The 23150-nt window shown below is 43.2% G+C and overlaps 1 protein-coding gene and 1 long non-coding RNA gene across 2 annotated transcripts in view; one reads left to right on the forward strand and one right to left on the reverse strand.

Moving 5' to 3' along the window:
* LOC144762098 (uncharacterized) overlaps window positions 1-23150 on the forward strand; it is a 283904-nt gene that overhangs the window by 216140 nt on the left and 44614 nt on the right. The gene's annotated exons all lie outside the window — the stretch shown is intronic.
* On the reverse strand, window positions 5451-11913 carry LOC144764102 (uncharacterized). Its single transcript, XM_078650269.1, has one exon. It carries the CDS (start codon window positions 11492-11494, stop codon window positions 9155-9157), a length of 2340 nt encoding a protein of 779 aa, XP_078506395.1. The 5' UTR covers window positions 11495-11913; the 3' UTR covers window positions 5451-9154.

Raw genomic sequence — 23150 nt, forward strand, 5'->3', positions numbered from 1 at the left:
TTTAAGCTATGAATGATAAAACACAATAAATCTGCCTCCACAGCACCCCATGCCATGTCTAAATTTCTGTAATGCATATACGAGCTATTAACAATGGAATGGAATTCACCCTGATTTAGTGCGAGCCATTTATATTGATTGGTTTGTAAAATGTGCAATACGTCTGCGTATAGTATTTAAATTACATTGTCTCAGTCATTACATTTTTTTTTACCTCTAGTCTATGTAACCATTCTGCTCCCTATAACCCAGAGCGCTTCTATGATGCTACCCACAGTATTTCTGGTAGACCTACTTCATTCATACCTGCCTACATACAAATGCAAATGTATATAAATTCAGGAAACCTCGCCCAAGTAGAAGGGTGTCCATTACTCAAAGCCTATGGATTCTTGAGCCAGGCTACGGTGTATATTTATGGCTCTGCTCGTTCATTTGGGGCAAACACTATCTTCAAATTGGACTGGGTAGGGACATTTCTCCATCCCTTGCAAGGCAGACCTCAAGGAAGGCCAGTAGAGCAGAGAGCTGGAAGACACTGATCCAAGAACTTCTCTTTACTTCCCCACTCTGAATTCTTGCTGGGGTGAGAGATGAGGTGTGAGGGAGGGGCTGGGGAGCACCTTCTATTGCCACAAGAAAGCTGTGTGAAAAACAGGACTAAGAGTAAAACAAATACTTGCTAGCCTTGTATTTTGTGCTTGGGATAGGAGGCACAGAGTAAAACCTTCATCCAAGCCTCCATCACTGCCATAAACCTTTGGATTGTTGTGTGAGCAGTGTGGGAGCTACGAAGAGTGATCATTGCCACCCGCCCGCCCTTTACCAAGCCTAGCAACAGATTGTCAAGAGGACTTGGAAGCTGGTGGCATCCATTTTATTACTGCCGAAGCCGCTCCATTGATAATGCCCAGTGACGACCTCCACTAGAGGACCTAGGAGGGGTTTGCATTCATCTTACTTAGGTACATGTTGTAATGTACTGTCCCCATTGCTCTAACAATTGCTCTCAGCCCTTTCCCTGACCATGCCTGGCCATAGATCCTGTGAACAGGGCTTAGGGGAGAAAGGCAGCCTTCATAAATAGGTACATGTTTTACTGTACTCAGATCATGGACTCAGTCATCCTAAGAACATACCTAGCATGTGTTGTAGCTCCAACCTCATTAATCTTTAAGAAGGGTCGATTCACAGGAAAAGGGGCATCCATTTGTCAGAGGCCATGGGGCAAGCAGGGGTTACTGGGCCTAACTCTAGTAGCTGAGGCCCTTTACTTCTGATGTCCTAGGGTCCGACCAAATAGTAGTCCTGAGCAACTGGGTCACGTACCCCTCAGCACTTAATTCTCAGTGGTAACATGAGTGGGTTCAAGGTGTTCACAGGCTCAAGACTCAAAATGCGTAAGTACAATACATGAATGTCCAGCCAAATACTCGCTTTCATGACAAAAGCATCATTTACATATGAACAATGTCAAATAAACCACACACAAACAATTCACACACAGCCCTTCTCCTTAACCCAATTCCCTTAAGGAGTAAGTCTGCATCTTGTCCTTCACACTCCCACGTGTCCCTCCCACATACTACTAAATTCTAAACTTACGTGTGCGCAGGCTCTGCAGATTGGGAAGGGGGGAAGAACTCCACACACAGAAGCATTGGTAGTGCAGAGTCATAAAACCTCAACCGTAGTTGTTAATTGCATTTTTTCGTACATTTTCTATTATCACAAAACATACCATAAAGGGCAGTTTGTGAATCAGGCAGATTTTTTTCTAGCGCTGCATGAAGTAGGGCGCGTTTTCCCTGGGCTCTGCTGCCTAACGATCAGTCTTACCTGCTTCTGCTGTGATACAGAAGCTCCTCGAAACATTCAGCACTCCAGAGTTTAAGTGGACAGGTGTGGATGCCAGAGATGCTACCAGCCCCATCCCCTTTCTGAGGTATGCCCAGGCCCATCTGACCAGTGACCTCCTTCAAAATCAAACAGCCCTTTTGAAAAGTGTATAATAGCTTGACTCTTCCTTCCTCCAGTGTGTGTCCCGCTCAGCTCTCAAAAATGGCGCAAACCATAAATCATCTGGGGGTTCCTCCTCAAGCCTCTTCAAAGGCCCTTGGATTCCAATATGGAACCCACAGGCTTCCCTCTTTTGTACTACCCACAGGCACAATACATGCAAAACACAACACAGGCTTACATGAACTGTGCAACTGACAGGCACACACACTTCCCAGTGCGCCCACATGAAACACAGACGCAATACACAGAGCTACTAATCACAAGCTTTAGGCCAAGGGCAAGGCCGACGACACACAGCTCATCCTCTCACTATCCAAATATCCCTCCAACACTAAAGCTAACTTCACAGATGCATGATGAACATTGTGGACTTCATGAAAGACAACTGTCTCAAACTCAACATCGAAAAAAAGGAAGTCCTCATGTTTGGGAACACCACCTTGTCATGGACTGACAAATGGTGGCCTGCGCAGCTCGTTACAGACCCCGACCGAACAAATCAAGTGTGCAACCTCGGCATAATCCAGGATAGCAAACTATCCATGGAGAACACAATCTCAGCCGTATGCTTCCACATGCTATGCATACTCCGCAAGATCTCCAGGTGACTTCCACTTAACTCCTGAAGGACCATCACGCAAGCACTCATCACAAGCCACCTAGGAATCACTGCACGCCTCCTAATGAGACTCCAGACAATACAGAACTCAGCAGCAAGATTCAAACTTGACCTCTTCAGAAGGACCCATATCACACCAAATTTCAAGAAACTACACTGCCTCCCCATTCAGGAGAGATGCTAATTCAAGGACCAGCATACATCAATAAATGCCTGACAGTCGACAAACCAATCAAACAGCTTCAAGCAGCTTCCATCTCCCTCGCAGACACCCCACAGATCATCAAGCCAATAGCAGAGGACGCTCTTTCTCACACATGGCAGCCAAGGCTTGGAACAACCTCTCCTTGCACCTCAGTACTGCATTGTTGCTCCAGGAATTCAATAGAGAAGTAAAGATCTAGATGTTTGAATGATCAAACCTCCATGCAATAGCAAACAGCTCCAGAACCTCAAGACCCTCACCAGTGATTTGCCACACTTTATAAATGTTTGATTGATTGAAGGGTGAATTAAGCACACTGCAGCGGAACTTTTATCTGCGTGGGACAGTAGGCCCCATTCTCATGATCTAGGAAACGAGGACTGGTCACACTATTGATCATGGTCACTGTATGCTACCACCATCGTGTTCATGCTACTTAACTCCTGCTGAAGGCAATAGCCTTTCACCAAACAATGTTAACACTTTGGGTGCCATCCCCGGTCTAAGAAGACCGCAATCTGTGAAACAGGCCTAAGTCATTGTGCATATTTATGACCAAAAATCATGGTAAATTTGCAGCTAATCACTCAGTGCAGGAGAACAAGTCCGTCACCATGCGATGGACTTTTTCGTCTAAACACCGGTACTCAAAGACTCAGGCAAGTCTGTTCAAACTCAATTTTGTAGATTTATTCAAATATCAAAATTATCATTACAGAAAGTAAAAAGACAGTTAGAATTAGAAACCAATTCAATATAAACATAACAGAACCCAACAAAGCTGAACAAGCAAAATATTTAGAAGAATAGAAAATCCCTAAATCAAGGGAAATCTGGTACAAATATCACATTGACTAATCCTCTATAATGTTTTGGACAATGAAGTACATTGATTCAACTGCATGCCACCACAGATAGAAGTGGAACTGAAATGCTACTTGCACAGCAAACCAGTCAAACTATTAGTTTCTAAATCACCTCAAACAAAAACTTCAAAAACATTTTCATTAATCACATGATTTGTTACATGAAGGAAATCATACTTGTAATACAGTGGACTATTCTACACAGCCACAACAACGGACATAGCAACCGCGGCCTAGCTGAATAACCTAGCAATATTTCAAATGCATCCTTTCAATCAAGCAAGCTGGAGAAATTAAACTTTGCACATACAGAAACAGACCATGGGCGAGACTGAATTGTGAACCTTTTCTGAAAGAATGAAGACATTGCTCATCCACGACCTATAAGCCAGCATTTCTCAGTAATGTGGAAAAGTTATGGTAACCAAACCAAGTCTATATTAAGCACAATTATTCTAATAAAATTTTCACCTAACACTCATGTTGTAATGTACTATGATCATTGCTCGCAGCCCCTAGGCTTACCATGCCTAGCCCCAGATTGCCAAAAAAGGACCTAGAAGATGGCATCCACTGTAGGTACATGGTGTAAAAAAAATTGTGATCACTGTTTCTGCCCCTTCCTTGACCGTGCTAGGTGAGAGATCGTCAAGAGACTACATGGCAGGTGAGAGCATCCATCTAAGGATCTGATTTAAACCCGCCCGACTCGTCCTCGGCATTCCCCGGCACAAACACATCAGCCAACACCTTTGAACACTCCACTGGCCCCTCATGGAGAAAAGAGCCACCTTCAAAATCCTCACCCACGCCTACAAATACCTGCACAACACTGGACCTAAATACCCCGATCTTCCATCCTCGCACTGGCCAAAACCTCACGCATCCGCAGAGCCAAAGCAGGTGGAAGATCCTTCTCTCACATTGCGGCCAAAACCTGGAACGAACTCCCGGCAGACTTCAGACTCGCCCCCTCCCTGAACACCTTTAGGAAGGACCTCAAGACGTGGCTCTTCGGCTACTAGAGCACATTGAGACCCTCACGGGTGAGTAGCGTGCTCAACAAACCCCCGATTGATTTTGGACAATGGATATTCCATCCTTGTTACAAGTGCATTATATCCTAATACACTATCTGTCTTTGGTAGAATTCCTTTATCCATCTTGAGCTCCTTCATGTTACTGCAGATCACGGCCAGTACGCCTGCCTTATCGATTCGCATCAGAACGGCACTACCCAGGCTTTACGTTCTTATTCTGACGTGACTGAACCCATTTTCTACACAAGACCATGACACAATCTTATGAAACAAGAACTGGCCTCTCTTCTTCATTCTTTCAACAAGTAAATCTGTTCCATCCATTATTTCAACTAGACTTTCTATCAGGGGACTGACTGTTAATGTCTTATCCATCGCCTCTTTCCTGCCCTCCTGGTTACTAAAGAGGAGAAGCATGCGTGAATCCAGCAGATGGATGGTAGACACACCTGGAACAATGATGCTTGTGAAATGCACAGTCAGGGCCCAGAATGTATAAAGAGCCTCCGGCATCATTGCTATTTCCACTGCCTTCTTCGTCCCAATCATTACTTATGAGTGTCGCCACTGGTTAACATGTACACAAAGCTATTGCCTGTAAAAATGTTTCTCTCTACCTATTAATGATAACCCTATCCTCCTGGATTTGACTTCCTCTGTGACCTTAGAAGCTACCTGTAATATTAAGTGAATCCAAATCAATTAAAAAATTCTTTATTTCGGCCTTTATGGCCATAAAAGCACATAAAAAAGTATTACAGCATAATTTGAACACATGATTCTTGCAAAGGTAAAGTGCGCGTGCATTGCAACATTAAGAGAAAGAAGCGTTCTAAATATAAAAAGGCGCTAGTTCAGAGTTAATATTTTTAAAACATTTAAAAAGATAGTTAAAAAAGCGTTAATACATTTTGTTTGCGTTTAAAGACTGGATTATTAAGTGAATCACTAGACTCTCTATGCAGTGCTGTGCAGCATTTGGTGTGCTTTGTTCTGGTTATTCCAGCAATATTGTGCTGAGGTCTGCTCAGACAACTATCAACAGAAATTACTCTGTGAACTTTGACATTAAGGCACTTATATTTAAGACCAGCCCAGGCGGAAGAAGACTAGTTACTGTACCTCGTTATTTAGCTTATTTCTGCTTCTAAGGGCACGGTCACCCCTGAAAGATGCAGGCATTGGTTGATAAACTTCAATACAAAAAAACATAATAATCTTCTAAGAAAATACAAATTAATAAAAATGCAATCAAAATGGCTTGAGAGTTTCCAAGAATCAATATCATAAACAAATGCAATTTCAGATCAAAGTTTTCAGAGCGCTATACACTGAAAGTCATGTATGCTGACAGAGAATCTGAGCTGATAGAGTGAAGCGCCTAAGCATAGGTACATGTAGAAAGAGTGAATCTTGGGTTGTCCAGGCATCCCAGTTCTTCACTCCTCTAGGCACTCAGATGTTCTGTACCCTGGAGCTCACCTGCAAAGTAATCTCCCTTCATTAGGAGTTCAATTTGTTATGGATCAAACTGCACTGCTAGATCGGATCCTCTGGTTGGTCAAACTGTACTATGGAATTTGAGAAGGCTTGCGACATCTGGGAAAATTATAGGGGCTAGATGTGCACTTTTCTCTTGCCTGATCATTCAGAGTGCCCGATGAACATTCCTACGGTGTCAGTAATCACAACTGCCTCACCTGTAGGAGAGCATCATTGCATGTACACGGATACTGATATATTAATTGTTGATTGCACAGGCTCCTTCCTGCACACTCAACTTCACAGTTACCTCAACTCCTGTACTATGTGTTTAAAATTGCCAATATAAAGTGTTTTTCCATTAATATGGTTTTATTAAGATTTTGTGGAGTTTAACCAAAAAAGTAAATGGGGAGAGCAAATAAAGCAACTATACAGTCAAGGGTGGAGCCTCTGAGCACAGGTGGAAGTTGGTTTCCATGTAGAAAAAGAGGTAGCGCCCACATGAACAGGTGGAAGCTAGACCTCCTGTGTATAGTTGGCAGTTATAACCACTATGCAGAGCTGGAGGTTACAACCGTATGCAAAGGTGCAGGCTAAGACTCCAAGCAGGTGGATAGTGGAAACTCCGGAACCCCTGGGTAAAGGTGGAGGATAAAACCATGAGTGGAAGCTGAAATCCTTATGTACAGTTGAGGGTTGAAACGACTATTTACAGGTGAATGTTAGGTGCTTGGAGCACAGGTGGAGGATAGGACCCTGGAGAGTGGGCGGATAGAACCTCTTTGCACATTATGCACCACAGGGATTCATACAACCGAGAGGCACTATAGGAACGTGACAATTTTCTGCCTTAACAATCAGACATAAAGTGGAAAATCATTTTGTTGTACTAGTATTTCAACTGGAACCTTGTGAAACTCATCTACAATCATAGAACAATTACCCATGACCAGAGGATGGGTCAGTGGTGTCTTATTGATCCTCTGATCTTTGGGAATGTAGTCTATCTAAAATTGTGGATTCAAGACCAATATTATGTGTGGCTTCAACTACTTTCACACTTTCCATAACACCTTGTGCACATGGACAGCAACATTTTTTTTACAAGGGCTTAACACAACCTTTTTTTAGTCTATGTGGTGCCTGTCACTGAACAAAAACATAAATCACACAATTTAACGGTCAGTTCAAATTCAAGTTAGTCAAGTACGGAAGAACAAATACATGCTGAATAGGAAAGCTTACTCTTTTTGTAACACCACACAGGCTGACCAGATGTTCCATATTTGCTGAGAAAGTCCTGTTGTTTAACTATCTGTCCTGACAGATTTTCAAAATGTAGTCTGTTCTGGTTTCAGGGGGTTACATTCATACTTTTCTCTCCGCCCCAGTGCAGAATCAGTTAGAAGGCTCAAACAGATAGCAATTTGAATGACATATAATACTGAGTATAAAAGCTGCATTTAATTCCCAATACACCCTCATTACTTTGATTTCTATGCTGACGAGTGCTGTCAATTAAGACAGTCTGTGCACCTTGGTAACTGCAAAACTGTTATTTCTACTTATATGTCTTTGGCATGTCTAAGTTTTCAGTTTCGGTAATTTGGTCACTCTACCCTTCATATATTGTGTGATATGAGGTAACCCACTAGAGTGCAATTTGTAGTAAACACTTTCTTACGTTCAGTTCATTCTTGTGGTTTCTGTAAGGTGTGAACTTTCACTTTACATTCCTACCTAATGAATGTCTTGTCAAAGTCTGAAAATTCATGTTTTCTAACAACTGTGGACTCTCTGAGCCTTGTCACATTCAATAACATTCATATTGTCTCTCTGTGGTTTGGACATTCTGGTGTACCAGTACATTTCTTTTTGTAATGAAATCTTTATCACATTAGAAACATTGATATGGTTTCTCTCCAGCGTTGGATATCTGCTATTGCATTAGCTTATCCTTTCTACTAAATGCCTTGTCACACTCCGTGCGTTCACATGATTCCTCACTTTTATAGAGATTCAAATGTTTATTTAGTGATGAGTTTGTGATGAACTTCTTTTCACATTGAGTATATCTGGGTTCTCACCATTGCCAGATTTCAAATTATATAGTAGTCCAGTCTTTGTACTGTATGCCTCGTCACATTCAGTACACTGATGTGGCTTCTCCCGGTGGAAAATCTCAGATGAGAAAACAGTCTTCCTTTTTGTGAATAAATGACTTGTTACATTCTACTTTCGACGGCACATTGGAGCTCTCTTTGTTATGAATGCATTGTCTCATTCTGATCAGTGGTATGGTTTCCACCCTGTATGAACCTATCAATGTAAAAATGGTCTTCACTTTTCAATAAATAGTGTGTTGGATTGAGTACATTGATATAATTTGCCCCGGTGTGAATTCCCATGGTCTGTCTCCTGTGTGGGTTCTCTGATGTTGCAGTAAGTGTTTTTCTAATGAATGTCTTGTCAAACCAATTACAAGCATATGATTACTTCCCATGTGGATTCTCTGATATAGTACTAATAGGTGCTTTAAAGTGAATGCCTTGTCCTATTCAGTTCATTCCAAGGGTAATTGTCCAGTGTGGACTTAATGATGCTGCATTAGGATGTTCTTTGCAACAAATGCCTTGTCACATCAAGTGTATTCATATTGTTTCTCCCCAGCGTGGACTTTCAGATGTAGCATTAGGCAGTCCTTTGAAAGAAACCCCTTCTCACAATCACTACAACCATAATGTTTCTCTCTAGGGTGGATTTTCCAATGTCGTATTAGCATGTGCTTTAGAGTGAATAACTTGTCACATACAGCGCATTCATATGGTTTCTCTCCAGTGTGGATTTTCTGATGTTGTACTAGCATGTGCTTTAGAGCGAATGCTTTTCCACATTCAGTACATTCATATGGTGTCTTTCATATGTGGACTTTCAGATGTTTCATTAGGTGTGTCTTTCTCCTAAATGCCTTGCCACATTCAGTGCATTCATATGGTCTCTCCCCTGTGTGGGTTTTCTGATGTTCCCCCAAGTGGTGTTTTCTACTGTATGCCTTGTCACATTCAGTGCATTCATATGGTTTCTCTCCAGTGTGGGTATTCTGATGTACCATTAAGTGCTGTTTTCTAAAGAATGTTTTGTCACACACACTACATCCATAGGGTTTCTTCCCAGTATGGATTTCCCGATGATGTTCTAGTTGGTACTTTATAGTGTATGCCTTATCACATTCAGTACATTTATATGGTGTCTCTCCAGAGTGGATTTTCTGGTGTCGCATTAGACTTCCCTTTGCAAAAAATGCCTTGTCACATTCATTGCATTGATATTTCTTCCCGGTGTGGGTTTCCTGATGCTCCATTAACCGCTGTTTTGTGATAAATGCCTTCTCACATTCACTACAACCATATGGTTTATTTCCAGTGTGTCTCTTCTGATGTAGTATAAGCGTGTGCTTTGTAGTGAATGCCTTTCCACACTCAGCGCAATCATATGGTTTCTCTCCAGTGTGAGTTTTTTGGTGTTGCTTTAATTCCCCTTTTGTAACAAATGCCTTCCCACATTCACTACAACCATATGGTTTCTCTCCAGAGTGGAGTTTCTGATGTCGCAAGAGATGGCCTTTTCTAAAGAATGCTTTCTCACATTCACTACAACCATATGGTTTCTCCCCGGTGTGGATTTTCTGATGTTGTAAGAGATAGTTTTTTGCAATGAATGACTTGTCACATTCAATACAAATATATGGTTTCTCCCCGGTGTGGATTTTCTGATGTTGCAAGAGATATCTTTCTGTAAAGAATGCCCCGTCACATTCAGTGCATTTATAAGGTTTCTCCCCAGTATGGAAATAATGATGTACAATAAGGGCTTCCTTAGTAGTGAATGCCTTGTCACATTCAGTGCATGTATATGGTTTCTCACCAGTGTGCAATCTCTGATGTCGTATTAGGGATTCACGTGTATTGAACGCCTTGTTACATTCCGTGCATTCATATGGTTTCTCTCCAGTGTGGACTCTCTGATGTCGTATTAGTTCTCCGTTATTAATGAATGCCTTCTCACATTCACTACAACCATAGGGTTTCTCCCCAGTGTGGATTTTCTGATGGTGCTTTAACAGCGCTTTTGTAACGAATGCCTTGTCACATTCAGCACATAAATAAGGTTTCTCCCCAATGTGGATTGCATAATGTTGATTTAGCTCTCCTTTTGTAAAGAATCCCTTGTAACATTCAGTACATTTATGTGGTTTCTCCCCTGTGTGGACTGCATGATGTTTCATTAACTCTTTTTTTGTAATGAATGGCTTGTTACATTCTGTACATTTATATGGTTTCTCTCCAGTGTGGATTTTCAGATGTCGCATTAGGGATTCCTTTTCAACGAATGCCTTGTCACATTCAGTACATTTATATGGCTTCTCTTCAGTATGCATTTTCAAGTGTCGCATTAGAGAGGTCTTTCCAACAAATGTCTTGTTACATTCTGTACATTTAAATGGTTTCTCCCCCGTGTGGGTTTTTAGATGTTGCTTTAGATTTGTCTTTGCAGCGAATGACATGTCACATTCACTACAACAAAAGGGTTTCTCTCCAGTGTGGAATCTCTGATGCTGTTTTAACTGCTTTTTGCCACTGAATGCCTTGTCACATTCAGTACATTTATATGGCTTCTCTCCAGTGTGGAATCTTTGATGTTGGTTTAACAGCTGTTTGCTAATGAATGCCTTGTCACATTCAGTACACTTATATGGCTTCTCTCCAGTGTGGATTTTCAGATGTTGCATTAGGTTTGTCTTTGCAACGAATGACTTGTCACATTCACTACAATGAAAGGGTTTCTCTCCAGTGTGGAATCTGTGATGTTGCTTCAACAGCTCTTTGCTAATGAATGCCTTCTCACATTCAGTACATTTATAAGGCTTCTCTCCAGTGGGGGTTTTCAGACTGTGCGTTAGGTTTGCCTTTGCAATGAATACCTTGTCACATTCTCTACATTCATATGATTTTTGCCCAATGTGGATGTTTTGTTGTCTTATTAGCTCTGCCTTTGTAATGAATGCTGGATTAGATTCAGTTAGTTTAAAAGGGTTCCCATCAGTATGGACAGTCTGATGTGACTGCAAGTTTTCCATTGTTATGAATATGTTTTCCTCAGCAGGACTTGCCTGATCTATCAGCAGGTGTCCTTTTGCATGCAATCTGACATTCAGTACATTCATATAACTTCTTCCAGGTGTCAAGACTCTTTTCATTGAATGTCTGCCCACATTCCTTACATTTATATGTTCTCAGTCTTGTGTGGGCAACCTTGTGCAACTTTAGACGGCCTGTGGCCCTGAATGTTTTATCACATTGAGAATATTTATAGTCATTCCATTCTGTGAACCAAAGTCACATTAAATAAATATTGTCTTTCTTCTATGCTGACTTCATGTGCTCCTTATATAATACTATAAAAATTGCTTTGAGAGCTTTAGTACATTTAGAAAGTTTTCTATTCCCTAGTGTCTCTCTGGAAAGTCTTTTTGAGTCAAGTATTTTTTTTCACGTTGCTTGAGAGCGTAGATTAAGATATTTTATTGATTATGAACAGGTCTTCTTGGAATAGGTTTCAATGCCCAACTATGCCTTTAAAATTAGCCTTATGTCCTTTCCATCTTCCATTCTTAAAGCATTTCTTTCATCTGTAAAAAAAAAAGGAAATCAATACTAAATACACTATAATTATGATCTAATCTTTTTCAGAAAGCCTTATACTGCACATTTATAAAAAAAAAAGTGAAAGAAACTCTGAAATACACTTAGTCTTCCCTGTTTTCAGTTTCAATTTGATGTGAACTGCAGATGGGGATTAGTTAGTGTAAAAATTAGTGGTTATCAGTGTTTAGATGTTTTTAAGCTGAGCAAATTCATTTTCACAGTTTCCATCTAGGGCTTTCAGGGACTTTTGCTTTTTACTGTTTGCTTTGTGCATGAACGTTGCAGGATAAACAGTGTATATGAGGTTCCCCGTGCTGTGGGTACTCCATGGAACAATACTAGTCATTTGGATTACTTCTGCCCCGGAGCTCCCTTGACCAGAGGGGAAAAAAAACACTAGATTCACTCATTAGAACATTACATGCTTGCAGAAGCACAACATGACCAGCTCCTCACCAAGATCTGCCCTTCTGAAAACACAAAGTATGAAACATATATCAAGGGTGACTACACACTGGGCTTCATTTTATCATACAAGCAACCATGCTACAGTGAGTAAAAGATGTGTTTGCGTACATTTACCATCATGCATTGGGAAGGACAAAGGCAGTCCTGCCAGAACCAGTGTGCAACACATCCCTTGACAATCTTTTGAGCATATAGTGCTTATGGTTTGTTCTACGCCAGTCTTTACAGTCTGGCACTGGGTTAGCGTTCTACATCCACAGAGGTTTTCTTAGTTGTTTGCTTTAAGCCTTGAATTTTACATAATACAACATTTCTGCTGAAACATCTAAAAACAAAAATACAGACAATAGAGAAATGTAGACAATTCTAAAAGTTGCAGAAATATGGAATTTTGTAAGGAGTAATTTCTGTAGATCAAAGGTTCTTAACCCCTTCTCTGCTAGCCCCCCTCCCCAACGCCCAGTGAAAAGCCTTTTTCTTTGGCTATTTGGGGTAGTTCGCACTTACACCCTCATAACTTTGTGTCCCTGTAAGGTATCCACGCCAAATTTGCTTCTATTTTTCCAACATCCTGCGGATTATAAAGGTATCAGGTGTTGATGGATTCCACTGAAGGGGACTGAGAATTTAGCCAAATTACAGCTACATTTTGGGGAAAATGAGGAAAAGGTGCTGCAGAAGAAAGCATCTGTTTTTCTTCCCTGCAAATGGAATCAATGAAGGGTTTGCGGTGCTAGAGTCACCAACCTCCCAGCAACAATAAAAATTGAATAAAAACAGATATTTCATCACTGATTTGGCACTTTATTGGGACATGGCCCATTTTAACTATTTTTTGTGATTTCATCCTCCTTCCAGTTAGTGGTAGAAGTGTTCGTGAAATCCATGGTGGATACCAGAAAGCTATAGATTTATGAAAAGTAGTCACACTCCTGAATTCAGCAAGGGGTCACTTGCGTAGATCCTTCAAGTTTTTCCTATAGAAAGTAGCAGTTGAAATAAACAAATATTGAAATTGATTTTTTTTAAAACTGCCATTTGTACATTTCATTTTCATCTGTAACTTCTTCCAACTATGCCAGATATTTTTTAAAGCAATAATCCATTACATTCACTGGACCCTTCTGGTTGCAGGGATATACAGAGTTTGTAGGTTCACCAAGAATCCGAGGTACTCAAGAGCCAATAACTGAGCTGCACCTTGTAATGTTTTTTTATTAAGTACCAGGTATATAGCAATTCATCTGGTAAAATATAAAGAGTGCAAAGTAGGTATAAAGGAAAACTATGTGTTTCTGAAATAGGCATAAGATATGGAGTTTAGGAGCAGCTTGTATTTGCACATCCCTGAATTGATGGCTACACATACTATTATGTGAATTAGAGGGCATTTCTTAAAATTACTTCTTTCTTACAACAGTCTGACATTTGAAATGCACAAATGCCGAGGTAGACAATTGTTAATAACACTATTCCCGCAAGTCTCCTGATAAAAATCAATTTTTTCCATTGAAAACTGACCCTTTTTTGCAAAATGCCTGGCTGTGAATATTGGCCCTACCTCAGACGGCACCTAGAGAAACCTAGCCAACCTGTACATTTTTTTAAACTAGACACCCTGTGGAATCCAGGATTAGGTGACTTGTGTGGCTCTCACCAGGTTCTGTTACCCAGAATCCCTTTCAAACTCTAAATGTATCTAAAAAAACACATTGTCGTCACATTTCTGTGATGGAAAGTTCTGGAATCCGAGGGGACCCACACACTTCCTTCCACCCAGCATTCCCCCAAGGCTTCAGATCAAAATTCTACCTCACATGTCTGGGTAAGCCTAGTGCCTGCAACAAGTAACGGACCAAAAGGCAGCGTGAAAACATCACTTTTTTCCAATGAAAACTGACCCTTTTTTTACAATGTACCTAGCTGTGAATTTTGGGCCATAGCTCAGCCAGAAAATAGGGAAACATAGCAAACTTGTACATTTTTTAAAACTAGGCACCTATGGGAATCCAGGATGGGTGATTTGTGTGGCTCTCATCCAGTTCGGTTACCCAGATTCCCTTGCAATCCTCAAAATGTGTCTCAAAAAACATTTTCTTCACATTTCAGTATTGGAATATTCTTGAATCTGCAGAGAGCCACCAACTGCCTTCCAACTACCATTCACTAACATCTCCTGATAAAAATGGCACCTCACTTGTTGAGGTGGGCCTAGTGCCCGTGACAGGGAAGGGTCCAAAACGTATTGTAGAGACATCAAAAGTATCTATCACAAAACAACCTGGTTTTTCAAGGGATGCATCTGCGGTTTTGGTCCCCGACTCGGTGCCCATTTAGGGAAACCTTCCAAACCCAGAAATTTCGGAATACTAGACACCCGGAGGATCCCAGGGAGGTCTTGCGTAAATCCCCCCCAAGTTTTCTTACCTAGAATCCTCTGCAAACCTATAAAATAGCTAAGAATGATATTTCCTCACGTTTCTGTGTGGGTTCTCCGTGCCTGCACACATTTCTTACCACCCAGCTTTCTCCTTGGTCTCCAAATAAAAAATTATACCTCACTTATATGGGTGGGCCAAGTGCCTGCATCAGGGAAGGGACAAAACTGTGTAGAGTTTGAGGGGGAACCAAAAGGACAGTTTTAAAAAATACTTTTTAGGCTAACTCTACATTGGGTACCCACACAAGAAAGGTATCATTTATCGGGAAGCTGAGGGGAACGCTGAGTGGTAGGAAATGTCAACTCAATGATCCCACACAGGAATGTAAGGAAAATGTGATTTCTTTAGCTAAGTTTGAAGTTTGCAGTGGATTCTGGGAAAGAAAACGTTGGGGATCCATGCAAGTCACACCTCCCTCGAATCCCCTGGGTGTCTAGTTTACAGAAATGTCTGGGATTGGTAGGTTACTCTAGATGGTCGCAGAGCCCTAGATCAACAAGCATTGGCATAGCCAATAGGTCTCGCCTTTGGGACCTTTGTACGTTTTTGGCCCCAGTGATTGGCTTTTGCAATGTTTTTAAGCTATGTTGAGCTCTACAGCACCACTGTACAGTTGCTCTACAGCACCACTCTACAGCACCACTCTACAGCACCACTCTACAGCACTACTCTACAGTACCCCTTTACAGCATCATTCTAAAGCACCACTCTGCAGCACCACTCTGCAGTACCCCTTTACAGCACCACTCTGCAGCACCACTTTGCAGCACAAGTTATGGTAACTTTTTATTAACTGTGGAGATTAGTAAACAGCACCTTCCTAGGTATGCACACGTAGGTTACCAGTGAAGCTCATGGGCAGGTTGTATAGCACGCCCCCACATGTGTTTGAAATGCATTAACACCTTGCTTCTAAAAGATGACCAACTGAAGCCGCCAACAAGTCTGGAGTGGTATGAAGCGTTCCAATAGTTTGTAAATGGGATGTAAAGGTGGCTTTGATCAGCTTGCACATATGGGGGCTGTTTAAACTACAGGCTGGCAATTGCCTTACACAGAAAATAATATTGTACAAAAGTTAATATTCCGTTTGCGCTGTAACAGTTTTGTTTGTAAAAAGTGTCACGAAATTCTCTTTCCAAAACTGCTTCCTTTTTAGACCCACTCTTTAAACCTATATGCTAACATTAAAGAAATGAAATTAAATTAAATGAAAGGGAAAATTTATAAAGCGCGATGGTTACCCTGAGGCGTCCCAGCGCTACAGACAGATGCGAGCTGATGAAAGAAAAAGGTTAAACAGGGTGAGAGAGCAGTAGAGTTTTTAACTGTTTGCGGAAACAAAGCAGATTGGATTCTGAGCGCATGTTGAGGGGAAGGGAGTTCCTGAGTTTTGAGGCATTATAAGAAAAAGAACAGCCTCCACTTCTGGATTTTTTAATCCTGGGGACTGTTACCAGCGAGGAGGATGCTGATCTAAGATGTCTTACAGGTTTGTGTGGGGTGAACAGAGAATGATTTATGGATGGACCAGTTTTCCAGTAGGCTTGGTGGGAAATACAGAGAGTCTTGAACTCGATTCTACGCCTCACTGGTAGCCAGTGTAGGGTCCTCAGACCGGCCTTTATTGGAAGACGCCGGGGTATTTGAAGGAGAGTCAGAGCCGCAGAATTCTGCAGCACCTGAAGAATGTTAAGAGTGAGTTGGGGGGCACCTAGTTACAGGGCGTTTCCGAAGTCCAGTCTGGACAGGACTAGGCCTTGAACCATTATTTTCCTCGCTTCGAAGGGTACTAAGGGAAGGATCTTCCGAATTAGCCTGAGAAGGCCGAAGCAGGTTGCCGAGAGTTTCGTGGCTTGGGCATTAAAGCGGAGGGTTTTATCGAGCCATATACCAAGGCTCTTGATTTTTGCCTTAGGTGAAGGAGGCGGGCCTAATGAGGGAGGCCAGAGTGATTTGAGAGCTAGTGGGGAGGGATTGCCTAAAAACATTAGGTCGGTTTTATCACCGTTCAATTTCAGGTATGACTGGGTCATCCAGTTTGAAACTTCTTCCAAGCAGGTCCTAACGTTGTCTGGGTTTGTGTTGAGTTGGTTGAGGGAGACCACCAGCTGGGTGTCGTCCGCGTATGTGATGATTTTAATACCGAATGAACGGACCTCCTCAGCTAGTGGCCCCATGTAGACATTAAACAATGTAGGGCTCAAGGAAGAGCCCTGAGGGACACCGCAAGGAAGAGACTTGCTTGGGGAGATGGAAGAACCCTCAAATACCTGAAAGGAACGGTCGGTGAAGAACGATTCAAGCCAAGAAATGGCCGTGCCCGAGATCCCGATGTTAGTAAGCCGTGAGAGAAGTGTGCTGTGGTTGACAGTGTCGAATGCGGCACTGAGGTCCAGGAGGATTATTGCCGCTGATCCTCCCTGGTCCAAGATATTTTGTGCCTCCTCTGTCACTGCCAGCAGCGCAGTTTCTGTTCCATGCCTGGGACGAAAGCTGGTTTGGGAGTCATCGAGTAGATGGTTAGATTCGAGGAAATCTACCAGAGTGGCATTGGCAAATTTTTCCAGCACTTTGCTCATCCAAGGGAGCAGAGACATGGGTCTGTAGTTTTTTAACTCGGACTGGTCGAGATTAGGTTTTTTAAGAGGGCCCTAACCATCGCGCGTTTCCAGGGTAATGGAACAACACCTGAGCCTAGGGAGGAATTCAGTAGGTTAAGTAACTGTGGGGAGAATGATGTCGTTGACCATATTCATAGAGCGTGGGGGGGCTGGGTCATTAGGAGAGCCTGATTTGACCTGAGGTATTATGGAGTTTATTAGAATAGGACTGAGTGGCGGAAAGGATTGTAGGGTGGCCGTGGGGTAGGTGTCAGAGATAGGGGTGGTTGGAGATCGGACGGTGGGGGGGGATGATAGGAGGGGGGGCGGAAAAGCGGAATAGATGATTTGAATTTTGTTCGAGAAGAACTCTGCTAAATCGTTACAGTGGACTTGTGCATTGCCCGGATCTAAGGGCTGCTCTTGGCGCTTCAGGAGTGTTTTTGAGATCCTGTAAATTTCTTTTGGTTTGGATGCCACTGTATTGATTTTTTTCTGCGAAAAAAATCGATTGGGCCGTTTTGATCTCCTTTTTATATGCTCTGAGCATGAGTCTGTAGTTGCTTTTATTGACAGGGGAGAAGTCTAGTCTCCATTTCCTTTCGACTTGTTTGCATTTGGTTTTTAGTTCCCGAAGTGCGGGGGAGTACCAGGGGGCCGTCTTGGAGCTCCGCTTAGGATCCATGCAACTTAGGGGGAGTACCAAGTCTAGAGAGTTGGAGATCCAGCGGTTGAAGTCCTCATTAGCTGAGGTGGGGTCAGAGTTGTCAGGGGGTCTGGTATTCACCAGGGTCGACCGCCAGTCATCCAAAAGCAGTTTGGACCAATTCCTACGCATAGAGCTATGAGCTTGTGAGAACGGAGGAAGTTTGGAGACCGTCCAAGTGATGGGGATCAAATAATGATCTGACCATGGAAATGGGGAGGGAGTATGGACGACCAGTTCCGGACAATTACTAAAGATGGGATCGAGGAGGTGGCCTTTCAAATTAGTTGGATTAGTTACTAACTGGGTCAACTGCAGGGCAGCTAGACTGGCCAGCAAGTGCCAAGCAGTAGGGTTGGTAGGATCGTCAAAATGGATATTAAGGTCACCCAGGAGAGTGAAGTTAGCTGGCGTGGTTGCTAGACAAGCTAGAGTTGACGGAAGGTTGGAGGTGAAGTCGTCCAGGAGGGCGATATACGAGGATTCCTGAGAACGTGTTAGTAGGGGAAAACTCTATAACAAATAAGATGCTTTCACAATCCGGAATAGGGTGATGAGAGCTACGGCACTGAAATGTGTCCCGGAAGATAATGGCTAATCCTCCTCCCTTCCCGGTTTTACGGTCAAGGTGAATTATCTGGTACCCAGGAGGGATGGGGAATCACAAGAGTTTCTCAGGCAACGGCCTGAGGAGGGAACCAGAGGCTTAGGGTACTGGAAGACGGTCAGCCTCCAATCCAATCTATTAAACACAGTAGAGACCGTTCCAGATTAAGACCAAAGTACAACAAATGGAGTGCCCTAAAGGTAGTTGGGCATCTCACAAAAAGTGATGGATTGGCATCACACTCCACCCGGAGTCATGCTTCATCATCTGCCAGTCCTCGCTCTCCAAAAACCGCGTTTGATGGAGGGCGGGCATTCACCTGGAGACAGGGATGCACTTCTAAGTGAGTGGGGGCCCAAGAAAAGAAAGTGAGTTAAAAGGCCAACACAGTGCCCCCATAAATCCTTAATTCAAAAGGGAGACCGTGTGGAATTAAAATCAGACGTGCGGTGAAATAAGGACATTATCTTCCCGTCACCGCTGTGAAGTTTTTTAAAAAAAGGTCAACATGTTTCTGCCTACTGTCCATATGGGTACATGGCATTCGTCAGGACCAAAGGGGGGCTCCAATCTTACCAACTGGTTTGGTAGTGCCACTCCGTGGGAGTAATCCTATTACTCTCCACTATGTCGGTCCAAGGACCCTGAAATAAGGTTAACTTTGCCCCATGGGAGGAGGGGGTTCCTTAGGAGATCCCTGCAGTCACACTGTAGTAAAGAAAACTCCCATCGGTTCACCTACAACGTGCCTCCCGACCTCCCCGTTGATCAAAAGGATTTATGGGGGCACTGTGTTGGCCTTTTAACTCACTTTCTTTTCTTGGGCCCCCACTCACTTAGAAGTGCATCCCTGTCTCCAGGTGCATGCCCGCCCTCCATCAAACGCGGTTTTTGGAGAGCGAGGACTGGCAGATGATGAAGCATGACTCCGGGTGGAGTGTGATGCCAGTCCATCACTTTTTGTGAGATGCCCAACTACCTTTAGGGCACTCCATTTGTTGTACTTTGGTCTTAATCTGGAACGGTCTCTACTGTGTTTAATAAAAAAAAATACCCAGGAGGGATGGCCTGAACCAGATCCGGTTCGGAATCATTGGTGAGCCATGTTTCGGTCAGAAAAATGGTATCCGGGTCATGGTCCTGAATGAGAAGATTGATTTCTAAAGAATGTTTTACCATGGATCTACAGTTTAGAAGGTACATCTTGTACGTTATTGGAAGGGTTTCGTTAGGAGGCAATCCCAGAAAGTAAAAAACGCACCCGGGGCAAGTGGACTGGGGGGAGGCTGGTTCCCAGGAGGGATCACAGGGCTTTTGGATGTTGGGCCTAAGGTCGAGGAGCTTCCCGGAGCTGAATGATGTGAGAAATGGAGTGGAAGATGCAGGGTTTATGGCCCCTGGCCCCAGTCGACCACGGACGGGCGCAGACGGCTTGCCTCCGGCAGCGCCATCGGCGCTCCCGTTGTGCAAATCCGCAGCGCGTCCTGTGAGGTGTGGCCATTTAAGTGGATGGTGTCAGGAGTGGCGAGCAACTCCTCACCTAAGATGGCGGCTACCCACCTGACAGCACCTAGTCGGCTGCGGTGGTAAAGTGCGAGCGTGAGGAGGTATGTGCAAATGAGCCACACAAACACACGAGAATGAAACAAAGAACGTGAGTTTAAAAATAAAGGTTAAAAGATTCAGAGATGTTGCATTCCCGGCTTCCGCCTCAGGAATGGTGAACTAGCAGGTCTGCACGCGTCAGGAACAGCGCGGCTTTTAAGTGGATGGTGGCGGGAGGGGCGAGCAACTAGTCCGCTGACCCATTCCTCACCTAAGATGGCGGCTACCCACCTGACAGAACCTAGTCGGCTGCGGTGGTAAAGTTTGAGCGTGAGGAGGTATATAAAAATAAAGGTTAAAATATTCAGCGACGTTGCATTCCTGGCTTCCGCCTCAGGAATGGTGAACTAGCAGGAATATTGTAGCATTGTGGAGGTTGGGAGTAGGGCCTTTCTATTGAACGCACGTCATTAGCAGTGTTAATGTGAGCAGAGCGCATCCTGGAGCTATCCCACAGCCTTATCTGTTATACCCACTGTGCAGCTGAGGAACCAAATGTTGATGTGAAAACTTCCTGAGGAGGAGCGCGTTAAACATTAAAAATGTAAAGCAGGTCTAGAAATTAAAGAAGTGATCAAACATTTGGGAATGCCTAAACTTCTTGATAAACACATTGTTTTTCATGTTTAAAAAATATTGCATTACCTCTTGCACTTAAATAAAAAGATATGGAGAGAAAAAATACATACGGAAAAGAAAACCGGAATAGACATTATAGAAAGTAGTGTACAGAAACAAAAAACTAAGACACAGTAAGAAAGAAAGAGGTGTAGATAGATACGGAAGCATAGACAGAGATACAGAGAGATAGAGCGATAACAGGTTATCGAGAAAAACACACGTGTTTTATTTTAGCGAGGGTGCCTGTGTTTTTAAACCGCATAACTGTGACAGCACAGTGTGTGAGAGAAGCCAGTAGATGGTAGGGCTGGGACAGAGTGAGTAACTTCAGCGCTCAAGCAGAGCGCGCCCTGGAGCCATCCCACGGCCTTATCATTTGTTATACCAACTGTGCACCAACAGGACACAGATGTAAATGCTAAGACTATGCTGGTAGGAGGGCTTTTTTGTTTTTTAAAACCTATTGCTTAAAACAAACATGTGTTTGCATTTTAAAGATTGTGCCTTTGTTTTGGACCAGTACTACACAATGTGGGAAAAGGCAAATAGTGTTACGCGTTTGTGGAGGGTGAGGGGGACGGGAGGGGATTGGTTTTAATTAAACGTGTTTATAAAATAGGTGTAACCGCGCATCTACTAAAAATTTTAGGAACACATCATCAAAGAGCCCCTTCACTGTTTTAACTACTGCTCATTCAGAGACTGCACTTCAAAACAATAACAGGCTACATGGAGCTAGAGGGAAAAACGGTGGAAGCGTCCACAGATTTCTTTAATTAACAGAGTGCCCGCTTCTCTCAGAGTCGTGCAACGGGGGAGGGGGAGTGTCTGAGCGTATTTACTGTTGGACTTGGCCCTTTTCGCAGGGTCATCCTGATATTTTTGCCTTCCTCCTATATTTTTTCGACACCTGCTGTTGGCTATTTTTTGATTCTGGGCACTTTACCACTGCTGATCAGTGCTAAAGAGCATGTGCTCTCCCTATTGCAAATTGATGTATTAATCAGTGGTTCCATGTTTGGCTATCTGGTTTACTTGTCAGACCCTAGTACTGTGCACTGAGTGTGCCCAGGGCGTGTAAAAATAAAATGCTGCTGGTGGGTCTGCAGCACTGGTTGTGCCACCCACAGAAGCAGCCTTGTAAAATATGTCTAAGGTCTGCCATTGCAGAGCCTGCGTGCAGTCTGGTACTGTCATGCTGTTTGGGCAAGTGCACCCACTTGCCAGTCCCTAAACCTTTCCTTTTCTTCATATCAGACACCCCTATGGTAGGCCCAAGTGCAGGGTGCATTTTAAGTATAAGGTAGGACAAGCCCTGATGTGTGTGGCATGTCCTAATAGTGAATTACAGCCATTTTCGTTTTTCACTATTGCAAGGCTACCTGTTCTCCATAGGCCAGAATGGGATGTTAGAATTATTACATTTTATAATCCTAACTGACTTAGAGAACATGGTGGAAATTCAAGTTTAGTATGCCGGAACTCAGAATGATAAAATACATCTTTTAGTGAAGTTGGTTTTAACATTCTGTGTTTGCAAATACCACTTTTAGAAAGTAGGTATTTGCTTGCCTAACCTTTCAAGCCTGCCTCTGCTAGGTTGTGTATTCCTTGTCTGGAGTTTGAGTGACAGGGCTGGGGGATTCCAGGAGACAGAATGAGTCTGCCCAGTGGTGAATAGAGAGATCTGCATCTAGATGGGAGGGAGGAGTTGCACCTGGGACCTGAATAGGACTGTGCCTGCCCCCCACAGTGCTGGCTCCACCCCCTGTGGTGCGTCTGATGTCTCTGCCCTGCACAGTGAACGGAGAGAAGGAATCATGTCAACAATGTGCTCCAGGGCTGTGCATTCCCTCCACAATGCTGGCTCTACCTCCTGTGGGGCGTCTGAAAGGAAAGGAGGAGTCATGTCAACAGAGTATTCCAGAACTTGTTTGGAGTGGGCAAAGGCCCCTCTGCCCTCAGAGGACAAAGGATTTTGGGGTATAAATATTGGGACCCTGCTCCCAAGAACTTAGATCACTTTTGGACTACAAGAAGAAACCATTCCTGGGGAGAGGAACCTGAAGACACTGAGGAGAGACTATTCCCAAGCTGAAGTGCTGCTTGGGGGATTGGCCTGCAGCGGTTGCCTTACTGCCAAAGGAAGGGGAAAGG

Source organism: Lissotriton helveticus, chromosome 6 (genome assembly GCF_964261635.1).
Source record: "Lissotriton helveticus chromosome 6, aLisHel1.1, whole genome shotgun sequence".
Taxonomy (NCBI): domain Eukaryota; kingdom Metazoa; phylum Chordata; class Amphibia; order Caudata; family Salamandridae; genus Lissotriton; species Lissotriton helveticus.